Consider the following 27,841-nt stretch of genomic DNA (forward strand, 5'->3'; position numbering starts at 1 on the left):
ATCGAGGATGTAGTAAAAAAAAGCTTGTGTAATGCAGCTATGATTATTGATAACATTATTGAAAACACAACAAAGACATTTGCAATCGTCGGATGCATTGACAGAGATCAGCGGAGATTATTTTGCCGTATGTTGGAGTGCTCCGCGCCCTCGGCATTACGACTTGTAAAGAAATCGACAGAATGAAAAAGAGCGCATTAGAGAGCGAGTCAGAGTCAAAAGCCATCTAGCAGCCATGCACTCGCCATCAGCAGTGCTATGGAGCATGCAGAATGGGATTCTCAATGCAGTATAACGGCTCATAGAGCTGAAAATGGTGTTTCCGCTCCATTCAGTCCCAGGGCCAGATTCCAAGCTGCTCCGCAGTGATGGAACTGAAGCCATTAGCAATCGATTAGAGAACCAGCAGGCAGGCAGTGGCATCCTGGGAAGCCTGGGTGTGTCTGAAAAAGGGATGGACTGAAGTTAAAAGTCTTTATGTAAAAATAATGCCGAGCACTTTAAGCAACGAGTGGTGTTCCTGTAAAGCAGATTAGAATGCACAGTTAGCTGACACAACAAGATTTCAAATTACAACTTTCCTGTTTTCATTTATTCCCTAAACAGGAAGCTTAGAACTACTACATACATGTTCATTATACAAACATATAAAACAGGTTATATAATATAATAATACGGTGATGAAAAATTATTTGTTTACTTGTTATTGTGGGGTAATCTCTATTAAGGTTTTAATTGGACAAAAATTTAAATACACTGCATTTATTATATATTTTTGTGCTTTTAACAGCTAAAACGTAAACTAAAACTAAATACATAAAAACATTTTCATAATGGTTTAATGAAATTAAATATAAAAGAAACGTTTTTTGCTACTTGGCAAAGCAACATTTGACATTTTAATTTAGTTTAATGTACTAAAATAACTAAAACTGAAATAAGAATTCATAAAAATATAAAAACAAAACAAAAACTACTAAAACTGACAAAAACAACAAAATGACAAACTTTTAAAATTAAACAGGAAAATATAAAAATTACTATTTTTATAGTCTTTTATATAAATATATAAAAGACTATATATATATATATATATATATATATATAGTTTTTATAGACCATATATATAACTATATATCTTAGCGATAATACAATAACACCGTTTAATGGAAGAGATAGAAGTTCAAATGCATTTATATGGCTAATGCTAATTTTAGCATATAGATTAGCTTCAATACTAACAAACATGAACTAAAACTCAAAAAAGTAAATATCAGATTAAGTACCTGCTCTTGTGTGGCCTGAAGATGAAAACACGAGGCATCTACATGCCCGACATAATCTTAAACCCCTTGTGAGCCCTCTGCGAACTGAATGCTAACTAACCTTTGACCTTTTGGAAAATGATTTTGAATTCAAATCAAGTGACATGCTGTCAATTCATCAAACCCAGCAGCAAGATAGAAAGGTTATGAAATGGGGACAAAAAGAAAAAAGTTTCCAGAGAGTTTCAATGAATAATTTTCCATACATACCTCTCTATTAGAATGAAAACAAACCAAAGACATACATCTCCATTTGTGCACTTACACCAAGTCAATGAAATACATTATTTAGGGCGCCTCAGTAAGCGCCGCCTCATCTCCCGCTCTAGCACACACAAACACGGGCAGCAGGTAGTAGTACAGCAAGCCCCCACTGCCGGTGTTGATCTTTATCTGTGCAGGCCTCATAACTGACATTTTCAATTACACTGCAAACAACTAATCGATATTCATGGATTTCCAGGTCAGCAAAGAAGCAAACAGAGCGGTTGGGCGTGCGTGTGCGAGTGTAGCGGGGGAGACAGCACAGGCTGGCAGAGAAATAGGGCAGACATGTCAAGGTCGGGATTCTGTTAATGAGGGACTGCCGTCTGCATAATTGAATGGGCTGCGCAGTATCGACTGCTCAAGCAGAAGCGTTTAAAGCGGTCCGGGGCGATCGTTAAGGAAAATCCTCCCAGCACTTTATGTTCCGTGGCAGTAATTTATGCACGGGCATCCGGGCGGGCGCCCCACGGTTCACAGCACTGAATGCAAACGGCAATGAGTGGATTACCCTTTCCAAACGGCAGCCATGCGTGGCAGGCATTTCTGCAATCGAGGCTGCTGTTCTCATAGGGCCACACTCGTTTATGTGTGCAATTTAAAAGCACAGTCATGTCACACGCACACTAGCATTCTCTGCATGATTTAAAGTAGCCGCTCAATATTCAAACGCACACACTCACGCTCACTCAACTGCATGGAACGGAGGGTGGAGCGAAGTGAAATTTTCAATATGTATCGTGTGTATCCATCAGCAAATAATGTTCCTTGGGGACAAGTTAACTTGCAGTTGACCCTAGCTACAATGGACTGACAGTTGGGAATTATGCAAAAGGCACTTTGATGACTGTGTTTCTGGTGCAGACAGAAGGTATGCAGAAGGGCAATGCCCGTGTATGTCTCTGTATGCTAAAACGCTCTGTCAAACGGTCCCGTGAGACTACAGAACCAATGGTGAGCCTAAAGATGGGGCCTTACAATGTTACATGTAATGTATGTAGATACATGTACATACATTATACTGGATACTTACATTCATAGACATACATTAGCCAAGTTATTTTAACTAAATTTGCAAACCACAGCCTTTTTAATCAAAAGAGTAAAAATTTGTTTACAGTAAGGTTCAAATCGTTGATATTAGTTGAAGCACTGGGTACCAGGAATTAACAATAAATCATTTTCCAGGTTTTTATTAATAAATGATATGGCTGATAAACAATAAAATAACAAATATTCAAAATATTTTTTTTCTTAAAAGAAAAAAAAAATCGTAATTGCTACAAATGCATTTAGCAATCACAATATTATCATGTCAATTATTGAAAATGTAAATTCATTTTGATATTTTCTGAAGACTACATTTAATGGCATATATTATTAGTGTTTTTTAAATTAACAAGCATTAGGTGATGGCAAAGGTAATCTAAATGTAAAAATAGCAAAATTAACATGCACAATTAAATATCTAATTTCAAACATTAGGGCTTAAAAAAAGTATAATAACAGCAGATAACCCATTGGCCAAAATAGTATACATCCCTAATAAATAGTATTGGTCATTGTTTACTTACCTGAATGTATATATTGAAAATAACAGTAACCAAAAGTAATACTGTAAAAATTGTTAGCTACCTCATTAACTAATGTCCAATTCTAAAATGGTACTTATCAGTATTGTGATTATAACTATATACCTTATGAGCATTTATTTATGGAATTATAAAATAAGTAAATAAATAAATAAATATTTCCAATAATTTCAACTACACATTTCACAATGTGCCTACTTCCTATTCTGTAAATTCTTACAATTACCTGTTTTCTAATTTTACTATGAGACAGCAACAGGCTTCCATGGTTATTTTTACTAACCTGTTAATTGAAAACACTGAAAATATTGGTAAAACAGACAAAAAATGAATACAATTAGAAGTCCCTGGTTGTACAATTCAAGTAACTAAAACAGAGTGTGCTCTGAATCTTTATTGGATAATTCCTCCTAACCAGATAAATTAAGAGACTAAGCAGCTATCAGTTTGCACTTGATTAATACCAACTACTTGACCATCCAAAAAAGCATCAGATGTTATATTTTGGGCTAATCCTTGTTAAGCTACAGCACAATCCCTGCCTTAGCAAGCAAAGGATTTACCTATTTATAATATTAGATCACCACTCCCCAGCTTTACCCAGACTGCACTCTGACTGACATGTTGAACTTCCCCTTGAGTAATTTATTCCCCACCCCCAAAGGCCACCCCTACAGGGCATGAGCGCTTTTTGGACGGGAAGGGGGAGGCCTACCCGCTAATCCTACTATGTAATTACTGCTCCCCACTGAGGCTCAACCAATTCTCTGAGAATCAGATTAGATGACCTAAATCGTTCTCGTTCCTTCTTACCTCATCAAACATTTCCTTATCTAACAGAGGAAGAGCTAAACATTGCCCAGACACAGCAGCATTCACGCTACCCTCCCCCCAACCGCACGGGCTGTTTATTTATCACCACTCCCCTGTGATCCACAAACAAGCAGGCAGGGGAGAGCCAAGGCTGGGAGGACAGTTGAATCTGAGCTGCCGGAAGACCGTTTCCGCAACCGCCTCGAAATCACGCGACAAAACACCCGCTTGTGTTGCCGTAGAGCAACCCCTTGTGCGGCCAACTGATTATTAATGTGTCAATTATACATTAAAGCCGCAAAATGACACGTTTACAAAACGAGGAGGGCCCTGCGCCCGTGGAGACGAATGGGAGGGAGCGGTTAGGGCTCTTCTGCGGATACAGAGACGGGGCAGAGTAAAGAGGGAGAACAAATGAGGTCTGTGATCCCGAACCCCCCACACCACCCTTCCCCAATCAGCCCGAGCCGGGGCTCTCAGCCCGACAGCCAAGCCTTTGTTGCAGTCTGAATGGAGGTTAAATATCCCTTGAAATCAGAGCTCTTTGGCTTTCTGGATGCATAGTCAGAGTCCCTGAACCTTTCACATGCTAATGTGAGTGCTTTTTACTTCCTTTGTAGCCCTAGTTGGGCAGTGGTGTCATGCTGAAGGGCGATGAATAAAGCTGGTGAATTTGAGGCTTTTCTCGGCTTATTTTTCGGCCCCCTCTCTCTTTTCACCCTCTTTTTATCGCCATCTCTTCCAGCCAGGCCGCAACCCTCCCCCTCTCCTGCAGGGGTTTAAATAAGCACAGATGGTCTCTCCTGACCTGCTATTCATCATTGTGTCAAAAGCTCTGTCAGAGTAATGCTCCCTCAACAACGGCCCTGAAGGATTTTGTTTGTTTCCATTGATGAGCCCTGTTAATTTCAAAGCCGTCTCATTAGGGCTTAAACCACCAATTAATTTCTTTTGTTCTTGTCAAATGGCTAATTCTAAACATGAACCAAACCGACAAAAAAGAGTTGCTCCGAGCCAGACAACACCGCTGCCGCTGCTGTTGTCGGCAATGAGGCGTGAAGCAGGTAGGGAGAGGGAGCAAATCGAAAAACGTGAGAGCGGGAGAACGGGGGGAGAAAAAAAAATTGCACCAAAAACCCTTGTTAATTTATAGCCACCCCAATGCTAGGCAACTCATTAGCCGCTTGCAGATTTCTCTCAGGCAAAGGATCAAGTGGTCCTTTGGGGAAAAGGCTGCAATCACCTGTTTGTGGTGGCAGCTAGTGATAATGAATATTTAAAAGAGAGAATGACAAAAAAAAAAAGAGACGTGTGCAAATTAAAATACAAATGGGAACACAGAAAGAGGAGAAAAACAGTAGCCAGTGTAGCTTTTTTTCCATTTAAAGTGCGCTCACGAAAAATGGAAAAGGAAAAAAAACATTTTGTGCCTCCACTCCATTATGGCAGTGCAAGCTGTCATTATGCCCGGGATTGTATGGGTGCCTCATAATATCCAGAGATTGGTAGTTTGTTAGACAGGACTATACAATTTGCTGCAGCCTTGAAGGATCCTTGAGCCTCTCTTGACGACTTACCGCGGGGAATTGTCGAAGCGTTGGCTTTTGTCTGCTGGAGACACAGGGGCAATTATCCAGCCTCCTGTAACGTTTCCCCAGCTTTAATCTCCCGACTGAGAGCAGAAAAGTAGAATGTCTAAGGTTTCAGAGTGCCTCTGGGTTCTATTAGCACACAACCACGTTTTTTTCCCTCCCTCTCGCTTTCTTTCTTTTTTTGCTGCTTTTTGTTCAGGGGAAGGCGAGTGAAGAGAAGGCCAGAGTCTGACAGGCAGCCTTCCCTTGGGCTTTGAGAAGAAAACATGATTATGTCATAATATATTTTCAAAAAGAGATCCATTTAAAAGATTGCTCCTCTGCCTTTTCAATCTAGCGTGGCTCTGCTTTTGTCTTGTTCAGCAGGAGAGGCAGGGGATGACAGATGCGCCAATGAATCAAACAGGGCACCTGGAGAGGTTTTACCACAGCAACAAATACATCACCGCAGCGGTAGATGCGTTTTCCACCCAGCGTGAACTGCAGTCGAGGTCAGTTAAAGTGACCCTAAAATGGAAAGGGAAATCAACAGTGGCAAGAATTATTCACTTATGCAAAAAAAAGACTAAATGTGACCCTGGACCACAAAACCAGTCTTAAGTCGCTCGGGTATATTTGTAGCAATAGCCAAAAATCCATTGTATGGGTCAAAATTATAGATTTTTCTTTTATGCCACAAATCATTGGGATATTAAGTAAAGATCATGTTTCATGAAGATATTTTGTAAATTTCCTACTGTAAATATATCAAAACTTAATTTTTGATTAGTAATATATATTGCTAAGAACTTCATTTGGACAACTTTAAAGTTTCTCAATATTTAGATTTTTTTGCACCCTCAGATTCTAGATTTTCAAATAGTTGTATCTCGGCCAAATATTGTCCTATCCTAATAAACCATACATCAATGGAAAGCTTATTTATTAAATTTGAAAAATTGACACTTAAGACTGGTTTTGTGGTCCAGAGTCACAAATGTGTGACATTCCATTAGTGCTTTACAAAGTGTCAGTCTCATATTCACTCGCATTCGATGGGCAAATTTTGGCCAAAAAAATATTGATTGTTTAAACAGACCTTCTATGCTATGAAAGAATAACACATTACCACCGTATTACATTTAACTAGCCTATATTTAAGTTCTGCCCACATCTTAATAAACACCAATTCGCCAGTTGGCCTTAACTGCAACAAAAATCTGTAATATTGCCACTTAGCTCATTTGAGAGCGAGAACATTTGTCTCCATAAAATAAATGTCCATTTATTTGAGCAAACCGAGGGGTTACTGTAGACATCAACTATGCTGAATCTAATACAAAACAGTTATATATTCTTCTAAATATAATGGTACAGCAATTTCACTACATCCCCTCATGTTTTGTTTTAGAAACCCATGTGGGCTTGCATGAGATAAAGTATTAGACCGTGTACTAGTACAAGCCATCAAAATCATGTCTAAGCCAATTAAAAGATGCATCAAGGTTGATGTGGATGAGTCAAAATTAGGTTGTGCAAGTGATGGCTAATGCTAAAGAACCCATTCTATTAAAGCAGTTGTATTAAGGTGTTGACACCGCAGTTTAATTGCCAAGCCACTGAAAGGGAATACCTAAATGCACTATGGCTCAATTAGAAGAATAAATGCATTAGCTACTGGGAAACAGCCTCAGGATACAGATACCATTAGCAAAGAAAAGCTGGCATTTAAATAATAGTGGAGCATTCAAAACAAATATTCTAGTATTTTGACCTAAAATAAATTCCAGCCACTCTAAAAGAGACTTTGAAGTTTAAAATTGAGGTTTATGGTGCTCACATACATAAACCAAGGCCAGCTTCTGCTTGTTAGGCAAAATCCAATATCAATAAATATATAAGACCCTTTGCATTTAACCTTGCATTCCCTTTCACCCATATATACATATTTTTGACTAAGTGCATTTGTCCTTGAATGTAAGTGTTGTGTCAGGATGGTTCATTGACTATAGCTATCTCTGAGAAGTCAAATTGTGCTGTTTTGCCACTGTACATTTGCATAACCATGCTGAATCTCAATTCATACAGAATAATCAAATCTGACCAGTACTTCTTATGTAACAATGTCCAAATGCAGAGAGAAGTTACTATTTACCTGTTATAGAATATTTGCCTGCATATAAAAAATGAACACCGAATGGTGGACAAAAATTGCCTCTCAAATCCAAGTGGTTTTAGGACTGCCATCCTGATCTCTAAAACTCCATGGCAATAATAATGTCACCTGATGTTAAACCACAAAGAATGCAAAATGGAAGGGGGAAAAAAAAAGTATGAGTGCATCTATAATTACTTGAAATTAGCCAGTGTGCAGCTTGGATTGACCTCTCTTAGAACATCATTAGAGATAATTATGACCTATGAATTATGACTGAACACTTTCTGTTCCCCTAAGTATTTCCATATTGCTGGTAGTTCAGAGTCCATGAACTTTGTGCTAAAAATGAGCTTAAATAAACAATCTGGAATTTGTTTTACAATTTGAAAGCATTCTAATGTTTAAATTATTTATGGTTACTATCAGTGCCATTTTATAATGTCTGACAATAATTTACCACCTTAAGATGAAAAAAAAATTCACTAAAGGACAAAGGCAGAAAATTATTAAAAAAGAAAAAATAGAAAGAAAAAAAAACATTGAATAATATTAAGGTATCCTCAAAAGCATGTAAAGACCAAGAAGCAGTATAGCCTATGATTGATGGAATTGCAAAGACAGCAGAGTTAATCAAATCACATTTCATTTCATTTGTACACTCATCTAGATAAATAGAAGCAATTATTTAACACATCAAATCAGTCTACTCATACACCAGAAAGCTAGGGTTTTTAAAAATAAAAACAGAGCATTTGTTTCACGAAATAATCGGTTTCTCGCTTCAATAATTGAGCATGTTCTTTATCTAACCCCCAGCTGGGCCTAAAACCTCAACATTTGTGTGAGAATGTAATTACCGTGTAGGCTTAATATGCACCATAAAAAGCACTCTTGTGCGCATCTAAATCTCAACATCAAAGTGAGTGAGTGCCAGTACCTTCTCACAGCAAACGTATCACACAAATCTCATTACAGACAACATCTAATTACTGCCTGGAATTCAATGCTTACTTGGAAGGAATACAAAGCCCAAGTCTGACAGCATGGCCTCAAAATACCTAATCTTTTACAGCCACACTGTGTGACTCTGATCAAGGCATATTAGCCCCATGTCAAGAGGACGGAAAGGACCGTCATATGACTTCAGTCACAGGCCAGCAGTTAAAGAGATAAACATTCAGGAATGCAGGCTATTCATGAGAACATCAAGGTGTCTGCGGAATGCCACTTTTCTAGACCACACGATCCAGGAAAAGGAATGAGGAAAAGTCGGCCGATTACTTCAGCGCAGATTCTCGACTATGACATTTAGCTCATCCTTCCAGCCTTCCCAAAAAGGAAGCAACAGTGCCGTGCTTTCGGACATCAACATTCTGAACACAGGAGGAATAATCCAATTGAATCCACACTAATCCAAATGAACACAGCGTGCGTAGCTGTGGTTATCCCGGGCAGGGAGAAAGGGGAAGGGAGATGCCTGCAGCTTATCAACTGTCAGTGGTTTGCTGCTGTAACAGGCAGTGTTATCAGGGTCAGCCCTGCTCGGGGATTGGAGGGCCCTACTGTGTCGAGTAAACACAGAAACCTGTCCTCATGCTTATCTGTCCCGGGAGAGAGAGAGAGGGATGGAGAGGGGGGAAAGAGCAAGGAGGTGGCAGAGGGGAGAGAAAAGGAGGAGGGGAGACTGAAAAGCAGAGAAAAGGGATCTGTCTCCATGGCAACCACATTCGTCCCCCCACCCTTTTTCCCACTCTCTGCAGAGAACTCTGGTGGTCTTTGTGTAACACTATTCCACTAGAATGCACTGTGTGGATTAGTGCAGAGCAGTGCCTGCAGGGCTCAGACAGGGCCACAGTAAAGACATTATTACCCAGATCAAAAGCTGTAATCACACAGCACCAAGGGGGCTTTTGCATCCACGCCAGATAAAGCCAAAGCCTGGCAATGCTCAGGTGATTAGGCCATTATTACAGTCTTTCAGCCCCGTGCCAGAACCTTGCCAGTCGAAACATCGTCCGTCTCCAGTGGCTACAAGAGAAGGTAACTTCTCGCCAGCAGAAGTACGTTGCCGACGATCCAGATCCATAAATGCTGAAAATGTAAGCAAGGGCAGGAAAAATCCAGTTTGGCATTGGCAATCATGTTACTAGTGAGGCTGGAAAAGAAGAAGTCTACTTCATTCAAGATGGGATTAATTCCAGAATAAGAGGTTTGTCAATTAGAAACTGAAACTTTGTCCCAAAACCCAGTGAGGTGGCTTGCTGACCACACAGGCAGCATCTTAACTAGAGTGGAACCTGAAGTGACTGATTGGACACACTCTACAGGTTAAAAGTTTGTGGTTCGTAAGAAAGATTTTTTTTTAAAGATATTAATACTTTTATACAGTAAAATGCATTAAATTGATCAAAAGTGACCACAAAAAAACCCAAAACTTTTTTTAATGCTGTTCCTTAAAGGGGTCATATGATGCGATTTCAATTGATCCTTTCTCTTTGGAGTGTTACAAGCTCTTGGTGCATAAAGAAGATCTGTAAAGTTGCAAAGACTAAAGTCTCAAATCCAAAGAGATATTCTTTATAAAAGTTCAGAGTCAGCCACACCTACCTAAAATGGCTCGTTCTAACACGCCCCCACATATCTACCTCACTATGTGGGAAAATTTGCATAACGCCGCCCAAATGTTCACGCAAAGAAAGGCGGCGTAACTTTTATTCTCACTGTAGTATTGTTGACGCTGCAGCCATGTCGTGAAGGCGCTGTGTGCGTCGTTGTGAAAGCGAAACTACTTTGTTTGGTCTTCCAAAAGAGGACGATATCTGCTTCATCATGCCTAGAGCTGATCTGTGCTGGTCGCAAAGGGGAATACATAAACTTTCACCGTAGACAAAGCGGAGTCCAGCCCTGGGTCATCACATGTGGTTGCCGCTCATTCGTCGCCTCCGCCGGGCGCGCCGTTCTCGACCCCGCCGCCTCAGCTCACTCTATCCCGGCCTCATCGCACGCTATTCGGTCAATCACAACGCATTGGATAGCTGGCCAATCACAGCACACCTCGCTTTTTCAGACCGATGAGCTTTGTAAAAATCGACGCGTTTGAAAAAGGTGGGGCATAGAGGAGAAACAATAATGTACAGTATGTGGAAAAGAATGTGTTTTTTGAACTTTAAACCGCATAAACACATTTCTTTACACCAAATACACAAAATAATGTTCTTTTTAGCAGCATCATATGACCCCTTTAAAAAAAAAAACACCTTAATACAGTTCCCACAAATATATTAAGCAGCAGTTCTTATCATTGATAATAACAAATGTTTGACCACTATATAAATATAAATAAACTATAGGACACAAATTTTAAATAGTTTAACAGATATAAACTGACCATTAAAAACATTTTGACGATTTAAATTGATGTAAATAAAAAATATTGTCCACAATAAAGTATATTAGGTTTTTGAAACCGCAATTTCTGGACCTCACCTTTAAATTCTGCCTACAGAAGCAGCTCACTTGTTTTTGAAACAGAACTTGATTTAAACAGGGCAAAAGTATTGAAAACGGATGTTCTCTCTCATGCACCAATCAGATGAAAGCCGCTGCTGCAAAGATCAAGCTTCTCTTGAAATCAAAATCACAGATCTCTGAAGCCTTACCTGAATTCATTGTCAATAAGAAATGCAAGATGTAAATGAAAAGCCGTCTCCATCTCCAGCAGATCTGTTGAAAACATGAAAAGGGACGGAAACGACTGACAGCCCATCCACTCGTCCAGTGTCAGGCACTCAGAGGGAGCAAAAGCTTTCATCCCTGTACGGCCCCTCAACCTCCTGATTGAGAGGTAGAAAGTTCCAGAAGAGCACGGAGGTTGCTATATAGATGCACTCAGGAAATGAACACTTGTGCCTATGTGGGGGGGGGGCATTACAGAGAGGGAAAAGAACAGAGGAAAGTGGAGAGAGAGCGTTTCAGAGCCAAAACCATCCGTCTCTGCTTTTATAGTCTTACAAAAACATCACTAAAGAGGCGAGGGGATGGAGTTCTCAAAGAGAGCCCCTCGCTATACAGAGAAACAGACAGAAAATAAGGGCTGGAGAGGGCATTCATCTCAGCTGACCGCCTAATAAGAGTGCTCCACTACCAACAGAACATTCAGAGAGAGGCCAAAGAGCAGGGTTTGCGTCATGCTTCTCTTCAAGTGCCTTGAAGTTCAGCTCTCCATTGATGCACCATTACAATACCCACTGAACTGGCCAATGTCAGAGACTAGTATACAACACTGACAAATTCTTAAATATTTCATTTTTTACAAAAACAGTTTATTGAATTATCAACAACTGTACATATCTTCAGTGACAACACAGTTTGCTACATACTTTGGTGTGTGTTTTTGAGACGTGTCCATTTCTTGCAGCTCTTTTCTCATTATTTTTGGGAAAGGAAATACTAACAGTGTGATGCTATAAACAAGCTGGACAGTAAGTAAATACCTGTGCGTTAGGCTAGAGTGTTACAGTCCAGCAGACATTTTACTCTGTGCTTCCTGTATATGGAACACTATGCACACAAAACACAGTGTATGTCACTTGGGACTCAGGACGGGGGGGATAACCAATTGATCCAAATTCCAATTCTTCCACTACAAGACGAGATGTCATGTCCTGGTCATACAACAGCACAATGAAGTCACAGGTTTGAGAGTAGTCCTCTACTAATCGGTAAATATCAAAATCCAGGTCCATGTGCCCCATTGAGGTCTCTGTTCTCGCAGGAAAGCGTAGCGGCCAGTCAGTGAGTTTGTTTGCGAACTGATCCGCCCACGGAGCCTCGAATGCAGTCTCAGGTGCCTTGCACGGGATTTAAGCCACTCAAAAAAAATCCACAGGACATTTTACAAAAACGCCTCTGTAATGCGATTTAGCTCAAAATTGTTTTTCAGGAGGGAGGGGAAAAAGTAAATTAGATTTCCATAAAAGGTCAGCTTGGAAAATGAACTTCTCAAAGGAGGGGGGGGGGGGCAGAATAGAATATCCTCATAGAAAAAGACGTCTTAATCTAATTTCCAAACCTCGAAGGGGAAACGAAGCATCAAGGAGAGAATGAGAACGAGAGAGAGAAAGAGAACCATCACAAGTGTAACAGGACACGAAAATATAAATCTATAAAAGGCATTTTAATACTCCATTATGTACACTTTTCACATACCCTCCACACAGATGAAGTTTCAGAACGAAGCGCTGCTTCACGATGCATTATGGAACGTTCTCACTGCACAGTGAGGAAAAAAATAGAACCAAAATCCAACAAAGAAAGATTTAAAGAGAAAAAAAAAAACAGTAAGGAAGGAAACATCGAGTGTTCTCTAGTGCCATATGAACTGGGCCGAGTGTGTGGGGTCTGTAGGGCTGCACATTTGTGTCCCTAGTCCAGGTCACCCCAGCGTCCACTCTTCCACGTCTGTGGTCAGTCAGTTAAAAGTCAGTGAGTGTGAGACAGACAGTCAGTCAAGGGCTGTTCCTGTCTGTTTGACTAGGAGAGTCACTGGAGTGAGAAGTTGTGTGCCCCCCCACTTCCTCCTCCAGAGGCTTGAGCTGCTCCAGTCTGTTACCTCTCAGTCTAGTAGATCACTTCATACACCGTGGCCTTCTTGTCTCCAGAGCCTGTAACAATGTACTTGTCATCGGCTGATATGTCACAGCTCAGGACTGAGGATGATTCCTTTGACTGCAAGGAGAAAAAAAGCCACAGTAAATTTGGCGAAATAAAAAGATTTGAATATTAACTTCAAAAGGGCCTGCATAAAACTCTTCCGACAACGTCTACTACTCAAAGAAAATGCTGACAGCTGTTTACATAAGCACTTCTCCCCCCCACCTAACGATGCATTAGCATCCATGCTGAGCCCCTTCAGTCATAAACACTTGAAGGGTTATCATTATTTACTCTTAAACTGGTAGATGCAAACTACACGCGCAGACCCACATCCGCACTAAGTGGTCAGGACCCAGCATTAATGACATACTCCAGCCCATTTCCGCTGATCGAGGCCCGGCCTGTCAGCCAGCGGTCACTGTGCCCTTTCTACTGACTCAGGCAGCCCACACATTTCCTGCAGACAGTCTGTATTGATCTCTGTACCTGGAATATGCTGGCGCCGTAGGGAGTCCTCCATGCATTCAACAGATTGTCCTTCCCAGTGCTCACAAACCATTTACCTTGTCAAGGGAAATCAAATGTAATTAGAGGTCCGTTCAGAGTACAGGTGATATGCACAGAAAGCCAAATAAAAGACAGCCTAGCAGAAAAGGACAGTCAAGGTTCTGTCAGATGTTGTGCTGTAGGGGTGCTCCGATGAGGATTTTTGAGGCCGATCACCGATAGCAATATCTGCCGATCACAGATAACGATCTTTTTAAAGCCTTCCAATCAAGATTTTTAGACATTTATTCAGGGCCTGAATTTCATTTTTGAAAATGAATTCCCCTCTTAGGTGACTCTTGTGAGGGGGATTTTTTAATTTGAGGGGTGGAGGGAGGCAAAAATATGTTTGAAAAAAATGTTTGATCATGCACTGCATTTTTGTTTTTACAATCTTGCAATTGTTGCACAATAACTTACACACAGCACAAGCCTGATTTCGTGAGCTGTATGTGAGATGGCCTTTTACACCAGGTTCACACATACTCCATTTGCAGTGCAGTCCATGTGCGGTACGCAAGCGGTGCAGAAGCAGCAGGTGCTCACTGTGCTTTCACACAGGTGTCTGCAACTTATCCATGGCTGTTTACAACTAACACAACATTTATCCATTTTGATTTCAAATCCAAACATTGTAATTGAAAAAGCTTTTTCAGCATTGTGAATCTTTTTTTTTTTTTTACACAGTACAGTAATAGAATCTTTTGTGTTTAAATGCAATAAATATAAGAAACACATTATTCAATGCTTTTTACTTTTGCATTTACTTCTAGATTTATATACTGAGTTGCTCAAGCAAGTGGCAAAACATTTAAACTACTTTTCTTACATTATCACAAACATTCTAAATGAAAACTTACCATAGACGGAAACAGTCAGCTCTACTGCCTTTTCTTTTGCATTTAAATCTTTAATACAAGCAATCCTGCGGTTCATGAACTTTGTTTTCCTACCTCCACAAGAGCCATCTATTATTGCCTTGTTTATCTAAAAGTGCTCTTTTCCTTTAAACCTAACCAAAAAGCCATAGCCTATTTGTTGACTGTGAAACACAATAGACTTTAATTACATGTATTTATGATATAATTACTACATTTTCGTGTCAATCCATGTTCATATTTACCGCAAACAATGCGCTGTTTGTTTAATTCAGTGCGTCCAGCACAGCAAAAATAGACGGTGCGGAAACGACCTCTGCACTGCTGCAGACGCACCGCTCTTGGAACGCACTACCGGACTGCAATCGTGTGCAGTGTGAACGCTTTCCGTTAACATGAGCGCGGCAAAATACGCACCACATACACACTGCAAACGGAGTAATGTGAACCTGACGATATGTGTGTGCGCTTCCGAGTGTGCATAAGTTCTGTCTCCAGGAGAGCACGCGAGAATGGTTTAAACACTGGCAAGAATTAAAAAGTAATGCTTTTTTTGGTAAACTTTAGTGATGCAACACTGACTCGATTGTGCAAGTGACAATTCCTGTGTCAACTGTGCAGCTCGCTTATAGTGCAAACGTGATGTGATTTGAAGCCATTTGCGCATTTTGAGAGAGAAAGAGAGAGTGCGTGCAGTGATTCATTCACGCTGTTTGTGAAATTATGTCTCACAGAAAGTTTTCAAATTACTTTATAAGTTATTTAATGAAAAAATATGAATTGTACCTCACCTTCAGCATTGTAATTATTTCACCTGCGCCAGACAGAGACTGAGACGGTGCCTCTGCATGTCATGCAAAATCTGTCACAGCAGGCGCGTCATCAGCTTGAGATCGGTTTATGAGATCGGCCTTTATAGAGACCGCCGATCAAATATCCCAAAGCGATTATCGGCTGATAGTGATCGGTAGTTGATCAATCGGAGCACCCCTATTGTGCTGTACAGAAGCGTCGGCGTATAACTTCAAGAGTGCCAAAGCTCTAGTGGAGATAAGTATAGAGTGCCTACAATCATTGCGTGAACCTTGAATCAGTCGCTTACCACAGTAGGCAAACTTGAGAGAGAGAACGCAGCTCTCGTGAAGGTGCAGCTGGTACTTGTCAGGTTTGGTGTGGTGGAGTACCTCCACATTGCTGCTTTCCATGCCGACAGCCAGCCACTCGCCCGTAGGACAGTAGCCCAGAGAGAAGATCTGCATTTGGGGGAACAGACATATGTTGAGCACCACTGCTTTGCACTCAAGTCAGTATGAAATGAAAATTCACCATTTGTTTTATTAATGCATGTTATATATCTTATCGTGAATGATTCATCTATGTATATATGATGTGAAACTGATAGACTCATCTATGGTGCTCCACTTTGGAATGTAATGGCCAAATCTTAAACTCCAGTCAACAACTGCTGCATCTAACCAAGTCCCTACATTTTTTTTCAATAATCTGATAACTCAGAAGAAGAAGAGATCTGTCTCTACTTCCATTTCATAAAGCTCCATCATGGAAAGTGCTTGTGCTGTGGCCAAACCTGAGATGTGAAGTCATGCTGTTGGAGTTGCCGCCCCTCTCTCAGGTCCCAGGAGCGGACTGTGTTGTCAAGGCCACCCGTCCAGAGCTTGGTGCCATCATGGGAGATGTCAATGCAGCTGGCACCGTCTGTGTGGCCTTGGAATTGCCTGCACATCAAAAAAAATTAAGGGTTTAGACAATGGCCCTGTTTTAAATCTTAAAGATAAACAAGAAAATGCAGTTCATAAGAGAAAATCTTAAAAAAGGCTCACCTGACAAGTGTCTGGTTGTGGAGGTCCCAAACGGCGATGTTTCCATCGCTGCAGCAGGAGAAGCACACCTTGGCGTCAGGGCTGATGGCTAGCGCATAGCAGGCCGGTGCGGAGGAGGTCAGCTCGGCTTTGATGCGGGGGGTCTGGGAGGCAAGATCCCAAATGGTCAGAGTGCTAGCCTCCCCTCCGACGATAAGAGTGCGACCATCAGGCAACAGCTTACAGGACCGAATATAATTGTCCCTGTTCTGTAGATGAAAAAAAAATCAAAAATGTGAGAAGATTTTCCAAATATCTGGACTTCCAACAAAATTTTAACAAATTGTTACTTTTTAGAAGCAACTAAAAAGGGGCTAGTAGTATGTAGAGTATTATTACTATAATAAAAACAGTAGTTATAGTAAGTACGTCTTTGGCCCTTACCAGGCAGTCTAGTTGAGACACTGGACTCTTGCTTCCAGGCTGACTGATGTCCCAGATCTTAACACATCCCTTGCCACCAGTGTATACATGGCGAGTGGGATTGCTTATAGTCACAGCACACACCACCTCTCCATGACTGAGTGTGTTAATCTGACGGGCGTGGCGTGGGATCCCTGGACCAATGAGAGCATCTGGAGGGAAGGGCACAGGCTGCATCTGTCCGTCAGCGCTGACGTGAAAAGAGTAGGCTCTGAGAGCACGACAGAAAGAGAGAGAGAGAGAGACCTCTTTAGTAATCTAGTAGTCAACAGCGTACTGATTGAAGTGGGTTAATTAAATCAATTACAGCAATATGAGTTAAGTAGTCTGAAACGAGGTATTAAGAGGTGGAAAAGGTTGTGCTCTTAAGCACTCTCGCGGAACTCTTATATAAATAGTGTGGGGAAAGAGACCAGTCTAGTGCGGCTATGAGTTAGTCACGATCATTTAATCTTTGTTGGACACTTACGGTTTTCCTCCAGAGATTGAGGTGAGGCTGGCAGGGAGGCCGGGTGCTCTCATATGAGGATGCTCGAAACCCGCCTACAGAAACAAAACAAAACAAAACATGCAGCATTAGAGCAGTGATCTGTATTAAAACAAACATTACAAACATAGTGCCCTATGTAAACCATACAATAGCTGTGTGTGGAAAAATTTATCAGTTTTTCAATTAATTTGATTAAGTTTACAGGGTCAGTGAGTGTGATACACTTTTGAATCTAGTTCAAAGCGCTACTCCTGGCTTCAGAAGCCCAATGTGCCATTTTGATCATTTTTGTTGCATTTTTTGAAGCTTGAAAGCCTCAGTGCCCACTCATTGTTTATGCACAGAAAAAAACATCCAGTACTATTTTCACCTGGGCCTTTCACAGTTTTGGAACAACATAAGGGTAAGTACGACTATTTCGATTTTTGTAGCGTGAACTATTCCTTTAACTTGACTTGATCAATGTATACTGCAAAACCAAACATTCAGCCACAGAGGAATGATTCATGCACTGCTCCTTCATTTAGCTGAAAGGATGAAGCAATCAGATAGCAGGCAGTCAGGTAGCCTGAGAGCCCAGTCAATGTAACGCTCATTTCACACCCAGTCACACACACTACATCACCCCACGCTCTCCCTCCACTCTCAGGTTGGGGGCTTTGGGTGAAAGAGAGAGACTGAAATCAAGCACAAAAATAAAAAGAAATGAGAGGAAGAAATTGGGAGAGAAAGGTAAGGTGGGGCCTACTATGGAGTAGAGGTTAGGAATCTTTAGGCACCTCAGTATTTGATTAAATTTTGTTTCAGGGAGTCACAATCTGATTCCAAAAAATTCTCAATACATCTCAATTTTTCAACTGCAACACAGCGGCACAAATCTTTGGGAGTTTAGGTGGCCCGTTGCCAAATATCATGTTTAAAAAATACGCCTGCTCTGACCTGCCAATCAAGCAGAATAAGCAGATACAATAACTAGTTCAGCTTTTGTTTTGTTTCCATATTAAAGCAACCATAAATGTTGTTTTTAAAGACCATATTGATGACCAATTAAAAAATCCAATTGTGAATGCTTCTAGAAAGATCCAGGATCATGATGTATCTGTAAATGTTTTTTTCTGCACCCCTACTTTGAAGGTGCTTTTTCACATACATAAACACAAATACTCACCATGGGCGAGCGTCCGTAGGCAGCAACAGCGGCCGCACTCATCTGAGGAGAGATGTGAAGGCCAGCATAGACTCCAGGGCTGGTCAGAGAACCATTCATCTCATGGTGGCTCATCATGGCAAAGGGAGTTGGGTAAGAGAGGGGGGTGCGCAGAGCAGGGGCGGCTGCAGACACAGAGACACACAGCCAATCATAAATCAGCAACAGTTAACCATGGGGAAAGGAGCTGAACTCGGGAGCAGGGAGATAAATCTCAATCAAAGACCTGCCTACACTGAGCTGCTTCAAAGATTTTATGAAAGCTGCTTTAAGCTCTGTTAAAAAGGCAAGCCTAAAAATTTGTTGAAGCTTTGGATTATTTCCATATGCAAAGAGCTCTCTTTTGCTTACAATATTTGCGCTTTATGCTTGCAGGAGGTGATGGTATAGAGTGAAACAACATCTCTGTGGACGCTGATTATGAACTCACCAAGAGCTTCCATTGGAGGCTTGCCTAGGATGGGCCGCAGCCCCGGGGTGGTGCTGGTACCCGGGGTGGGGGCATCATTACGAGGCGTGGGGGTGTTGGACTTGAGACCAGGCGTGGAGGATTTGTCATTCTGCAGATGAGAAAGAAGAGAGGGAGGAGAAGAGCGAAAGAGAGAGAGAAAACAGAGTTAAAACCCCCCCAAACGAGGCAGCATTCAGGCAGAAGATTTAAGTGCCGGCAGAACCTAATCCAATCCAATTCTGACAAACTCACTACTCCTACGAAACTATAAACCCTGCTATTTATCCCCAAACCCATTACTGCTACAATGGAGATGAGGCTCGTTTTATCCTTCCCTCGCTTCTCCCTCTAATCTTTTTTTTTGATGCAGAGGCCCAGAATGGTTAAACGCATTGAGTTATTAGCAGGGAAGACACGACTGATCCAGCTATGGGAATGCATTATCCCTGACATTTACAGATGTATTTAAAGCTGAGGCTGGGAAACAGACATTCACTCCTGAGCCATTAGAGAGTGGAAGATCACAGGGCGTTCAAGCTTCCCTAGCTGCCCCCTCCCATCAAAACCTTTTCCTCAAACATATCCTATAACTCTGCTTCAATGGCAGATACCCAGATTCTATCAAATCTTATATGCATCGCCGCCTATTATTACAGTAGCAAAATCCAGATAAATAGAGCTGATACACGTAAATGCAGCATTCGGTATTAAATGTAGCCTGTGTGTGAGTGAAAGAGAGAGCCGTACATGGCCGTGCTCCTTGTTTTTAGAGGAGGGGGTGCTGCCGGAGGAGGCCACAGAGGCGGGGCTGTTGGGCGTATCCTTCTTTGCTGGGCGGGGTTTATCTATGCCATTCTCAGGAGGGGAGTGGGCAGGGCTGCCTCTGGGCGTGGCAGGGTCCTAGAGCACAAAAAATAAAACAGGAATGAGTTAAATGTCAAACATAAAATATATAAGCTGGTAACATTGCAGTTGAATTAATAAAAGCACAATTTCTAGTGATTTAGATGTAACATAAAATGTGTTTCTCACCTCGTTGGAAACATCAACCACCAGATCATCACTTTTGTCTCCATCACTGTCCTGAAAACACAACGAGCCCACTAGTTAGTATCCCATTTTGGGATTTTGTTACAGAAGAATCTTGCATCACAAGATCATGTCACATTACTCACATATCGGCTCATGCTGTCCTTGTCTTCCACTTTGCGTTTCTTGGAGTCCAAGCTATAATCAGAGGAGCCGCGGTGTTTCTCGCTGGTTGTGCGCAGACTGTCTGATGGAGAAATAGAGTTGTTCTGAGGAGGAGAAAGAAGGGAAATATTAAAGTGTGCCAACGGACTGCAGACTTTAAACCAACTCTCTCATCTATACATGCAGATCTATGGGTGGTTTTAATGGGTGTTTTGTTCCACAAAACCTCCAAATTGCTTTGAAAATACCATGTAGGCCCCATCAACTCCTTTTAGCACAATATATTTATATCCAAACCTGATTCCAGTTTATTTCTGGTGACAAATGAATTATTTGAGTTCAGAGTCAAAAACAATTACCATTACAATGACAGGTACTTCACAGCTGTCGGATCTGAAGGAGATCCAAGCTGAGAAGTCAACAGCAAGGAGGGGAAAAAAAGGACATTCGAGTAGCTCATCACTCCAAAACCACACACTTAAAAAGCCAAAAGCGATTTATCCATTCCAGCTATCCGACTCGAAAACCCCAAACAGGCCTAACATAATACAGTGAGACTCGCCAAGCCGTATCTAACAACCCACAGTAGACTAAACACAGAAAAATGTGCTGGCTGCACTACAGAGTAGACACAGTTAACCAGACCAAAGAGGGGCTTGTTTTCACTGCCCCACCACTCTCCCTTCCTTCCCCCAAATCACTCCCTCATCTTCTAAAACAGACGACAAACAGCTTCAAGATTACATGAGCAGCACGTTAGTGTTAAAACAACAGCCCATTATCTGTGAAAAGTCCAACTCGGGCTGTGTGTGTGGGAGTATGTAATAGTCATTGATTCCTTTAGCATGTTTGGACATCACCCAGTCCCCTTCCCTCAGCACTTTGCGGGTCTGCAGTCCCGGTAGATGAAGACTACAGGGCGGACGAATGGAAAAAGGGACTTATATACGCAGGAAATGGTGGGCGACTCTGTCTGTGGCCACTGTCCAAACTCACAATAACGCATTGTAAGAATATTTCATGAATTCATAGTATTTAGCAAGCATGCTCCATATGCAACAGGACTTTGAGTGCTCTCTGGGCACTTTCTCAAAACAATCCCGCTCCTAGAGCTTTACTCATCGTGTCCCAAGAGCCTTCACTCGGTGTGAGGCAACAAGGTTCACAGAGGGAAAATACGGCCAGATCACTGGAAGCGTAAAAGGAAACTAAGCTGAGAAGATGAAGTAGCAGACTGGGCCGAACGCCCAATAGTCTCTGTCTCTCTCGCTCTCATTGCATGATGTCTGACCTTCTAAAGAGATGCTTAGCGTGACTCATTAAGGAGAGTCACCAGCGTGCTATCAGATGACCTTAGACAACGGCAGCAGCGAATACACAACAGCGCCTGGACTGCTAACCGCCAGAGGAGCTCCCCTTCCTTCAGACATGACTGCACCCATTCAGGCCTCGCCGGGCCAGCAGAAACCCAATCTCACGGCCACAATCAGCCATCAGAGAGATTTAAGCCCCGTCGAATAAATGCCTTTTACAAGGCCACGGAGACGAGAGGGAGGAAAACAATTCCTGCGCCTGTGCTCATACATATTTATCGCGTTAGCAAAAGAGAGCGGAGAGGGGTGGTAAACAAGTGGAGATAGCGGAGGGGTGGGTAGGATGGGAGAGGGATAAAATAAATCCCACAAAGGAGGGAGGGAGTCGACATCGTCTTCTTTAATTGTGATCAAATTATAGAGCCGCGCTAATCTGTGTGCTGTAATACGAGTCATTTCCCATCTGCGGAGACATGCGAGTGCTTATTTCATAAAAAACTTGTTTCTCTATTAGTCATTTTAATGAACGCAGATTACCATTTCGTGCACGAGTTGCATGTGCTTCAGGATGAAGGATCTTACTTGACATTTACATTAATGGAAATGTTCTTAGGCATGAAATGGGCCAAGAGGTGTTTTTCACCCAGTAAAACCAAGACATATTTATTCCGTTTCAAAACCTAGTGAGCCGCCTACGGAGGCAACATTAAGGCATAATTTAAGGTGCGCTCCTGACATGAAGGCTGTTCAAAACACTATGCAACTTAATTACGTCGCTTCCTAAGACACTTTATTTCAAGCCAAATACTAAATAAAACCAAAATGGTGGACAAACTGAGAAAACATTTATTAAATGTACAGTCATATCTCATTCAATACAGAAAAGTATTATCATTACATTATCCAATGTTTAGCAACATGCTTACTCCAAACAACTGAATCAAATCTTCCATGCAGAGTTGCTGTCTATGTCAGAGTTGCAGCTAACTAGGTTTTGGAACAGAACTATTAAGAGGAAGAGGACAACCGAGACAACAGGAAACCTGATACTCACCGTGCTCTCTGTAGTCCCCGGTTGGTGTTGAAAGACAGGCAGAACGGAAAGACAAAACAGAGATAAACAAAAGTCAGTTACCCTGACCGACTGACAATCAGAGATAAGAGTAGATTTCATCAGCAGGTAGAATATGTCTGTAATGTACATAATACAGGTAGCAAACCATTAGCATGCGTCCTTTATTAACCTTGCCAATTCATTCAAGCCACATAGAGCATCATGTCTATGTTCAATCGCTTTATACACTCTGTTCTTTTCTGAAAATAGGCTACATCCTTAAATGGCGAGCCATGAGAGTAGCATACTCTTATAAAGCAAACCTAAGAAGGTCAATAATGTCATCAGTCTATAAGAGCAGTAATAATAATGAACAGGGTGGGGGGGGTTTGGGTGTTATGAAACAAGTGCTTGATTCACACAAGAGGTCTATATGGCTGAGCGACTAATGTTCCACTCTCTTGGCTTTAAATGAGAGCAGTGTATCTGTGTGTGTCTGCTCCTTACCTCGGTGCTCTAGGTCATGGTGGTTTTTTTCATCCTTCACTGGCAAGTGTGGCTGACTTCCCAGGGCTCCCAGAGCAAGCAGGCCCGAGCCAGAGCCGGTGGCTGACGGGATTCCTGGTGGCTGAAGGGCAGAAGGGTGGGGAGGTAAAGCCATGGGGCCGTGGGCAGCGTGAGAGAGGTGCTGGGCCTGGAGCTGCTGCTGCTGTGGAGAGACATACAACAAGTGGGCCAGAGGGAAAAAAGTAGAGAAATCCATGCTTCTGGGTGTCCAATTCAGAAGCAGAGGTGGGGGCACGGGGATATTTATATTCGCACGTACATGCAAGTCATATTTGAGGATCCTGCAAACAAAACAGTCTTTACGTTGCTTGGATCTTAACCAAGAAAATATAAAATTTTGGAGTGTTGTGGATCTAGTCAGTTTTCATTTCAGGTTTCCTGCTCAACTGTAACAAACTCTGTGGAATATCATACAAAAAAAAAATTCACTCATTAAGTAATAAAACTCTCACACTCACACACTCTCCAAAAGAGAGCCGTCAAGCCCTATTTAAGATACAGTTAAAAGACAGCAGGCGTTGGAATGCTGTCAGCTCATTGGCTTAACACCACCTGCTCCTTAGCCCCATCAAAACGCTGGACAGCTATATTTACTCCCTCACATTTGGGTCTGGTTATTACACAAAGTATGAGTCACTCGAGAAAACCAAACTTTAAACACCACTCCAACAGCAGCTGGGCTCAGCCTTTATGTGTGCGCGAGCTTGTTGAGCGGCGGCGGCAGCCAAAAGCAAGGGGTCCTGTTTTGGCATGCGTTCAAGCCTTCAATACCTCCATCAATATTTGAAAAGCTTGGAGGAAACTGATGAGAGCTAAAAACCACTCAGCATGGGAAGCAAGCAGCTTAAAGCAAGGTTAAATAATACTTAGCAGAGCCACCAGTAAAGAGAAAACAACTAGGGATGCGCCGATCCGATATTCATATCGGGTATCGGCTCCGATAGTGCCATTTTTCACGGATCGGGTATCGGTCAGAGAGAGCCGATTGAAATCCAAGATTTTTTTTTTTCTTTTTCGATTGTGCAATTCAAGCCTTCAATACCTCCATCAATATTTGAAAAGCTTGGAGGAAACTGATGAGAGTTAAAAACCACTCAGCATGGGAAGCAAGCAGCTTAAAGCAAGGTTAAATAATACTTAGCAGAGCCACCAGTAAAGAGAAAACAACTAGGGATGCGCCGATCCGATATTCATATCGGGTATCGGCTCCGATAGTGCCATTTTTCACGGATCGGGTATCGGTCAGAGAGAGCCGATTGAAATCCAAGATTTTTTTTTTTCTTTTTCGATTGTGCAAATTATTCTGTGTTACTTCTGAAGCCATACGATAGCTTAATGTGAGCTACATATGAATATTTAAGTCCTTACATTAAAGTTCACACAAACTCTTTTCTCTGTGGCTGTCAGTCATTCGTTCAGCTTTTAACGTTAAACCCTGGTCGCATTCGGTTACAGCAGTCAGCTCGGTAAAGTTCTCTCCAAGATCATTCTGTGTTCCCATTATACTTGATTTCTAAATACATGTCTATGATTTTGCAAAAAGGATTTTATCTTCTTGCCGGAGTTTAATGTTGTTTTGTTACTTGCTACCAGGTGTCTGTGAGAACAAAACACGGGCGTAGAAAAGACTATAAATTGTTTTTAACGTGCACAGTAACTGAAATTTAAAACTGTTAAAAGAAAGTGTCACAGGTATCGGATCGGAATCAGCCAATACCGAACCCTAGGTATCGAGATCGGTATCGGAGGCAAAAAAGGCGGATCGGAGCATCCCTAAAAACAACAACAAAAAAATCCCAGCCTCCACAATTTATTAGTGTCCACAGGAAGAAAGAATTATTTAAATGGCTGTTAGAGCACACATCGCCTAACTTTTCACAGACCTCACCAGTCAATCAATGACCCTTTACGATCATTCTTCCAGAATCCTGACATGTTTTCTTCCCGCTTGACGTGGAAAGGGTAGATGTTATTGGCTATGTATGGCGATCACGGTGGTACAACCTTTCAGAATTATCAGCAGGTCATTAATGCCATGCCATAAGTAAATATCAATACTAAAGGCTTATTTATAAGTCTGGAATGCTCCAAAAGCTTGCCCTTTCCAGTGGGTAAATCATTATTAAGATGTCCATCACAGGCCCTTATTTGGGGTGAGTATAATTGCAAACAGCTTTGCGGATTATTTGCACAGCTGGCTGTATATTGAGACTCGGGGCCTTTGAGATTGGCACGAGAGCGAATGGTATATAGAAGTGCTCCGCTTGGGATTTGAACCTGCAACCTTACCCTCCCCAACAAAACAGAGCTGCCAAGCCAATTATGAGCTGTGCCTCAGAGTGTGGATCTGTGAAGAGATGTGATAAGGGAGTGTGTGAGTGAGGTGTGTGTGTTCTGAGGCACAGAGCGTGGGTGGTGGGTGCATGTTCTTGAAGAGAGAGTGAAAGGGCAAGAGAAAAGGAGAGATAGTGAGACAAGAGTGGAAGTGTGTGATTGTAAGACAGAAACAGTGTTGGTGCTAGGGTGTTCGTGTGGATGTGTCAGGAAGTGAAATGAACTGCTAGTATAAAAAAAAAAGAAGAGGGGAGGGGGTTAGTGTGTGGCTTCAGAGAAGATGACTGACCGCATGGGAAATTAAAGAAGCATTTGATTCATGGGGGAGAACCCTCCCTACTCATTGCAGCTAATGAGCCACTGATGTGTAATATGCATGGACAATAAGAGAACCCTCTTTAGAGACCTGGCCGTGAAGACAAGAAGATAAAGAAATAAAATGTCTCCAGTACTTTAATATTCCTGCATAAAGACAGTCTCAACTGGTGCTAATCTCTCCCTCTTACAGCAAAACAATGAACGCAGGCCTTGTGTGAACAATTAACAATGGACATATAAAAAAGATAAGTGGCTAAATCAGACAAGCGCCTGCTTCTAGTCTCAGGTGTGTATGTTGATCAACCCCATCCTGAGTTTAGTGCTGTAGCCAAGCAACATGCAGGCCTGAGGGATTTCAAAAACAAAGCCCCATGATTCGCCCTCTTGGCCACAAACACAATTAATTGGGCCCACAGCACAAGCAGGGGCAGTCTTAATGGAGATCCATCAATACATCCACAGCAGATGATCCACTGCATATATATTTATATTTTAGTGGTGTCAAAATTTGTGCGTTAACACAGGCAATTAATTTTTTTCAGTTTAACGTGTTAAAAATATTTAACACAATTAACGCAGAGGCGGGGCTAGGGTTGACCACCCCACTCACAACTGCTGCTTCTGTCACTTTTTCTCTTGACAAGAAGTGCATTTATTCAGTTGCAGGACGACTGAGAACGGGAGACGTTTCACTTCAGAGCCAGGACCGCTCCACTTCACTTCAGAGCCAGGACTGAGTGCAGCGAGTGTGGAAATGGTACTGTGCTCTTAGCGCGTGCTCATCAATTGCACGCACAAAGGCGCCGGCGCGCGCTGTAGCCTGTATCCTTTCATATCAAAGCGCGAAAAACTACGTGCATGCAATGTCGTGGTCAGTTAAGTCATGAAGTTACCAAAAAAACGATTAAAGCTGCCTTAAAGCGGTGCATACATGCAATATATTTTATATGAGTCACATTTAAGAACATGTCTCTGAAATAGTTTTCAAAACTATTTCGTTTTCAAAACTATCCTGGATCAGCCCAGCACTGTCTCACTCATCTAACACACCCGATTTAGCTCGTCAGCTCATTAGTAGAGACTTTAAGACCTGAAGTGGGTCAGAAAAGGTAAAAAGAGAGATGAGAGAAAATATGATGCGTGTCAGATCCACGTCACGTTTAGCAGCGGCAGCTCTTAAGGAAATAACAGCCAAAATAACCTAATAACCAGCTGCTGTGATGTCTATTAATCAAATGACAAAGAAAAAAAAAGATGAAAAAATAACTTTTATAGCTTTAAGGATTCATCTATATTTAATTTAGAATTTAGTGTTTGATAACGTCAATTTCTGTATATTTCTGCTAAAAGGCACAGGTAAATATGACATTTATTATAACGGATTTATGTGAAGATTGTTTTAAGTTCACTTAAAGTAGAAGTTATTTTTTAAAGTCTAATAAATGTTAAAATTGATAGCTCTCAGTTATACTGTAATGTTGAATGGCTATAGTCAATGGTTAAATATTGGGGGGGCAATTTTATAGAGAAATTAGTATTGGTATCATTGATACTGGCCTTTAGTCATAAAAAAAGATGCCATTAAACAAATATTAAAAGACATACTGTCTTTATGTTGTTTGTACATTAATTTGAAATTTGAATGTGAAATTATTGCAATATAAAAGTATATTTAAAAACTTTAATGTTAGGTGGGATTAATCGCGATTAATTTTAGAAAAATTTGCTATTAATTACTTAATTTTTTTAATCGATTGACAGCACTAATATATATATATATATATATATATATATATATATATATATAT

General features: G+C 41.4%; 1 protein-coding gene across 3 annotated transcripts in view; it reads right to left on the reverse strand.

Annotated features, from left to right (window-relative positions):
* Positions 1–12,878: 12,878 nt before the first annotated feature.
* Positions 12,879–27,841, reverse strand: part of tle3a (TLE family member 3, transcriptional corepressor a) — a 38,837-nt gene continuing 23,874 nt past the window's right edge. For 2 of the 3 annotated variants that reach the window (XM_016287835.1, XM_016287833.1), the window contains exons 8-21: positions 23,322–23,523; positions 22,815–22,822; positions 20,429–20,551; positions 20,286–20,336; positions 20,001–20,153; positions 19,233–19,362; positions 18,764–18,927; positions 17,575–17,648; positions 17,067–17,316; positions 16,644–16,891; positions 16,391–16,538; positions 15,905–16,055; positions 13,865–13,941; positions 12,879–13,450 (exon numbers count right to left, since the gene is read on the reverse strand). In XM_016287835.1, coding sequence (XP_016143321.1) covers positions 13,343–13,450; positions 13,865–13,941; positions 15,905–16,055; positions 16,391–16,538; positions 16,644–16,891; positions 17,067–17,316; positions 17,575–17,648; positions 18,764–18,927; positions 19,233–19,362; positions 20,001–20,153; positions 20,286–20,336; positions 20,429–20,551; positions 22,815–22,822; positions 23,322–23,523 — 1,887 coding nt within the window. In that variant the 3' untranslated portion in view covers positions 12,879–13,342. The remainder of the gene's footprint in view (positions 13,451–13,864; positions 13,942–15,904; positions 16,056–16,390; positions 16,539–16,643; positions 16,892–17,066; positions 17,317–17,574; positions 17,649–18,763; positions 18,928–19,232; positions 19,363–20,000; positions 20,154–20,285; positions 20,337–20,428; positions 20,552–22,814; positions 22,823–23,321; positions 23,524–27,841) is intronic. The other variant, XM_016287834.1, reaches the window with a different exon arrangement.

This window comes from Sinocyclocheilus grahami, unplaced genomic scaffold (assembly GCF_001515645.1).
Source record: "Sinocyclocheilus grahami isolate Dianchi unplaced genomic scaffold, SAMN03320097.WGS_v1.1 scaffold225.1, whole genome shotgun sequence".
NCBI lineage: Eukaryota > Metazoa > Chordata > Actinopteri > Cypriniformes > Cyprinidae > Sinocyclocheilus > Sinocyclocheilus grahami.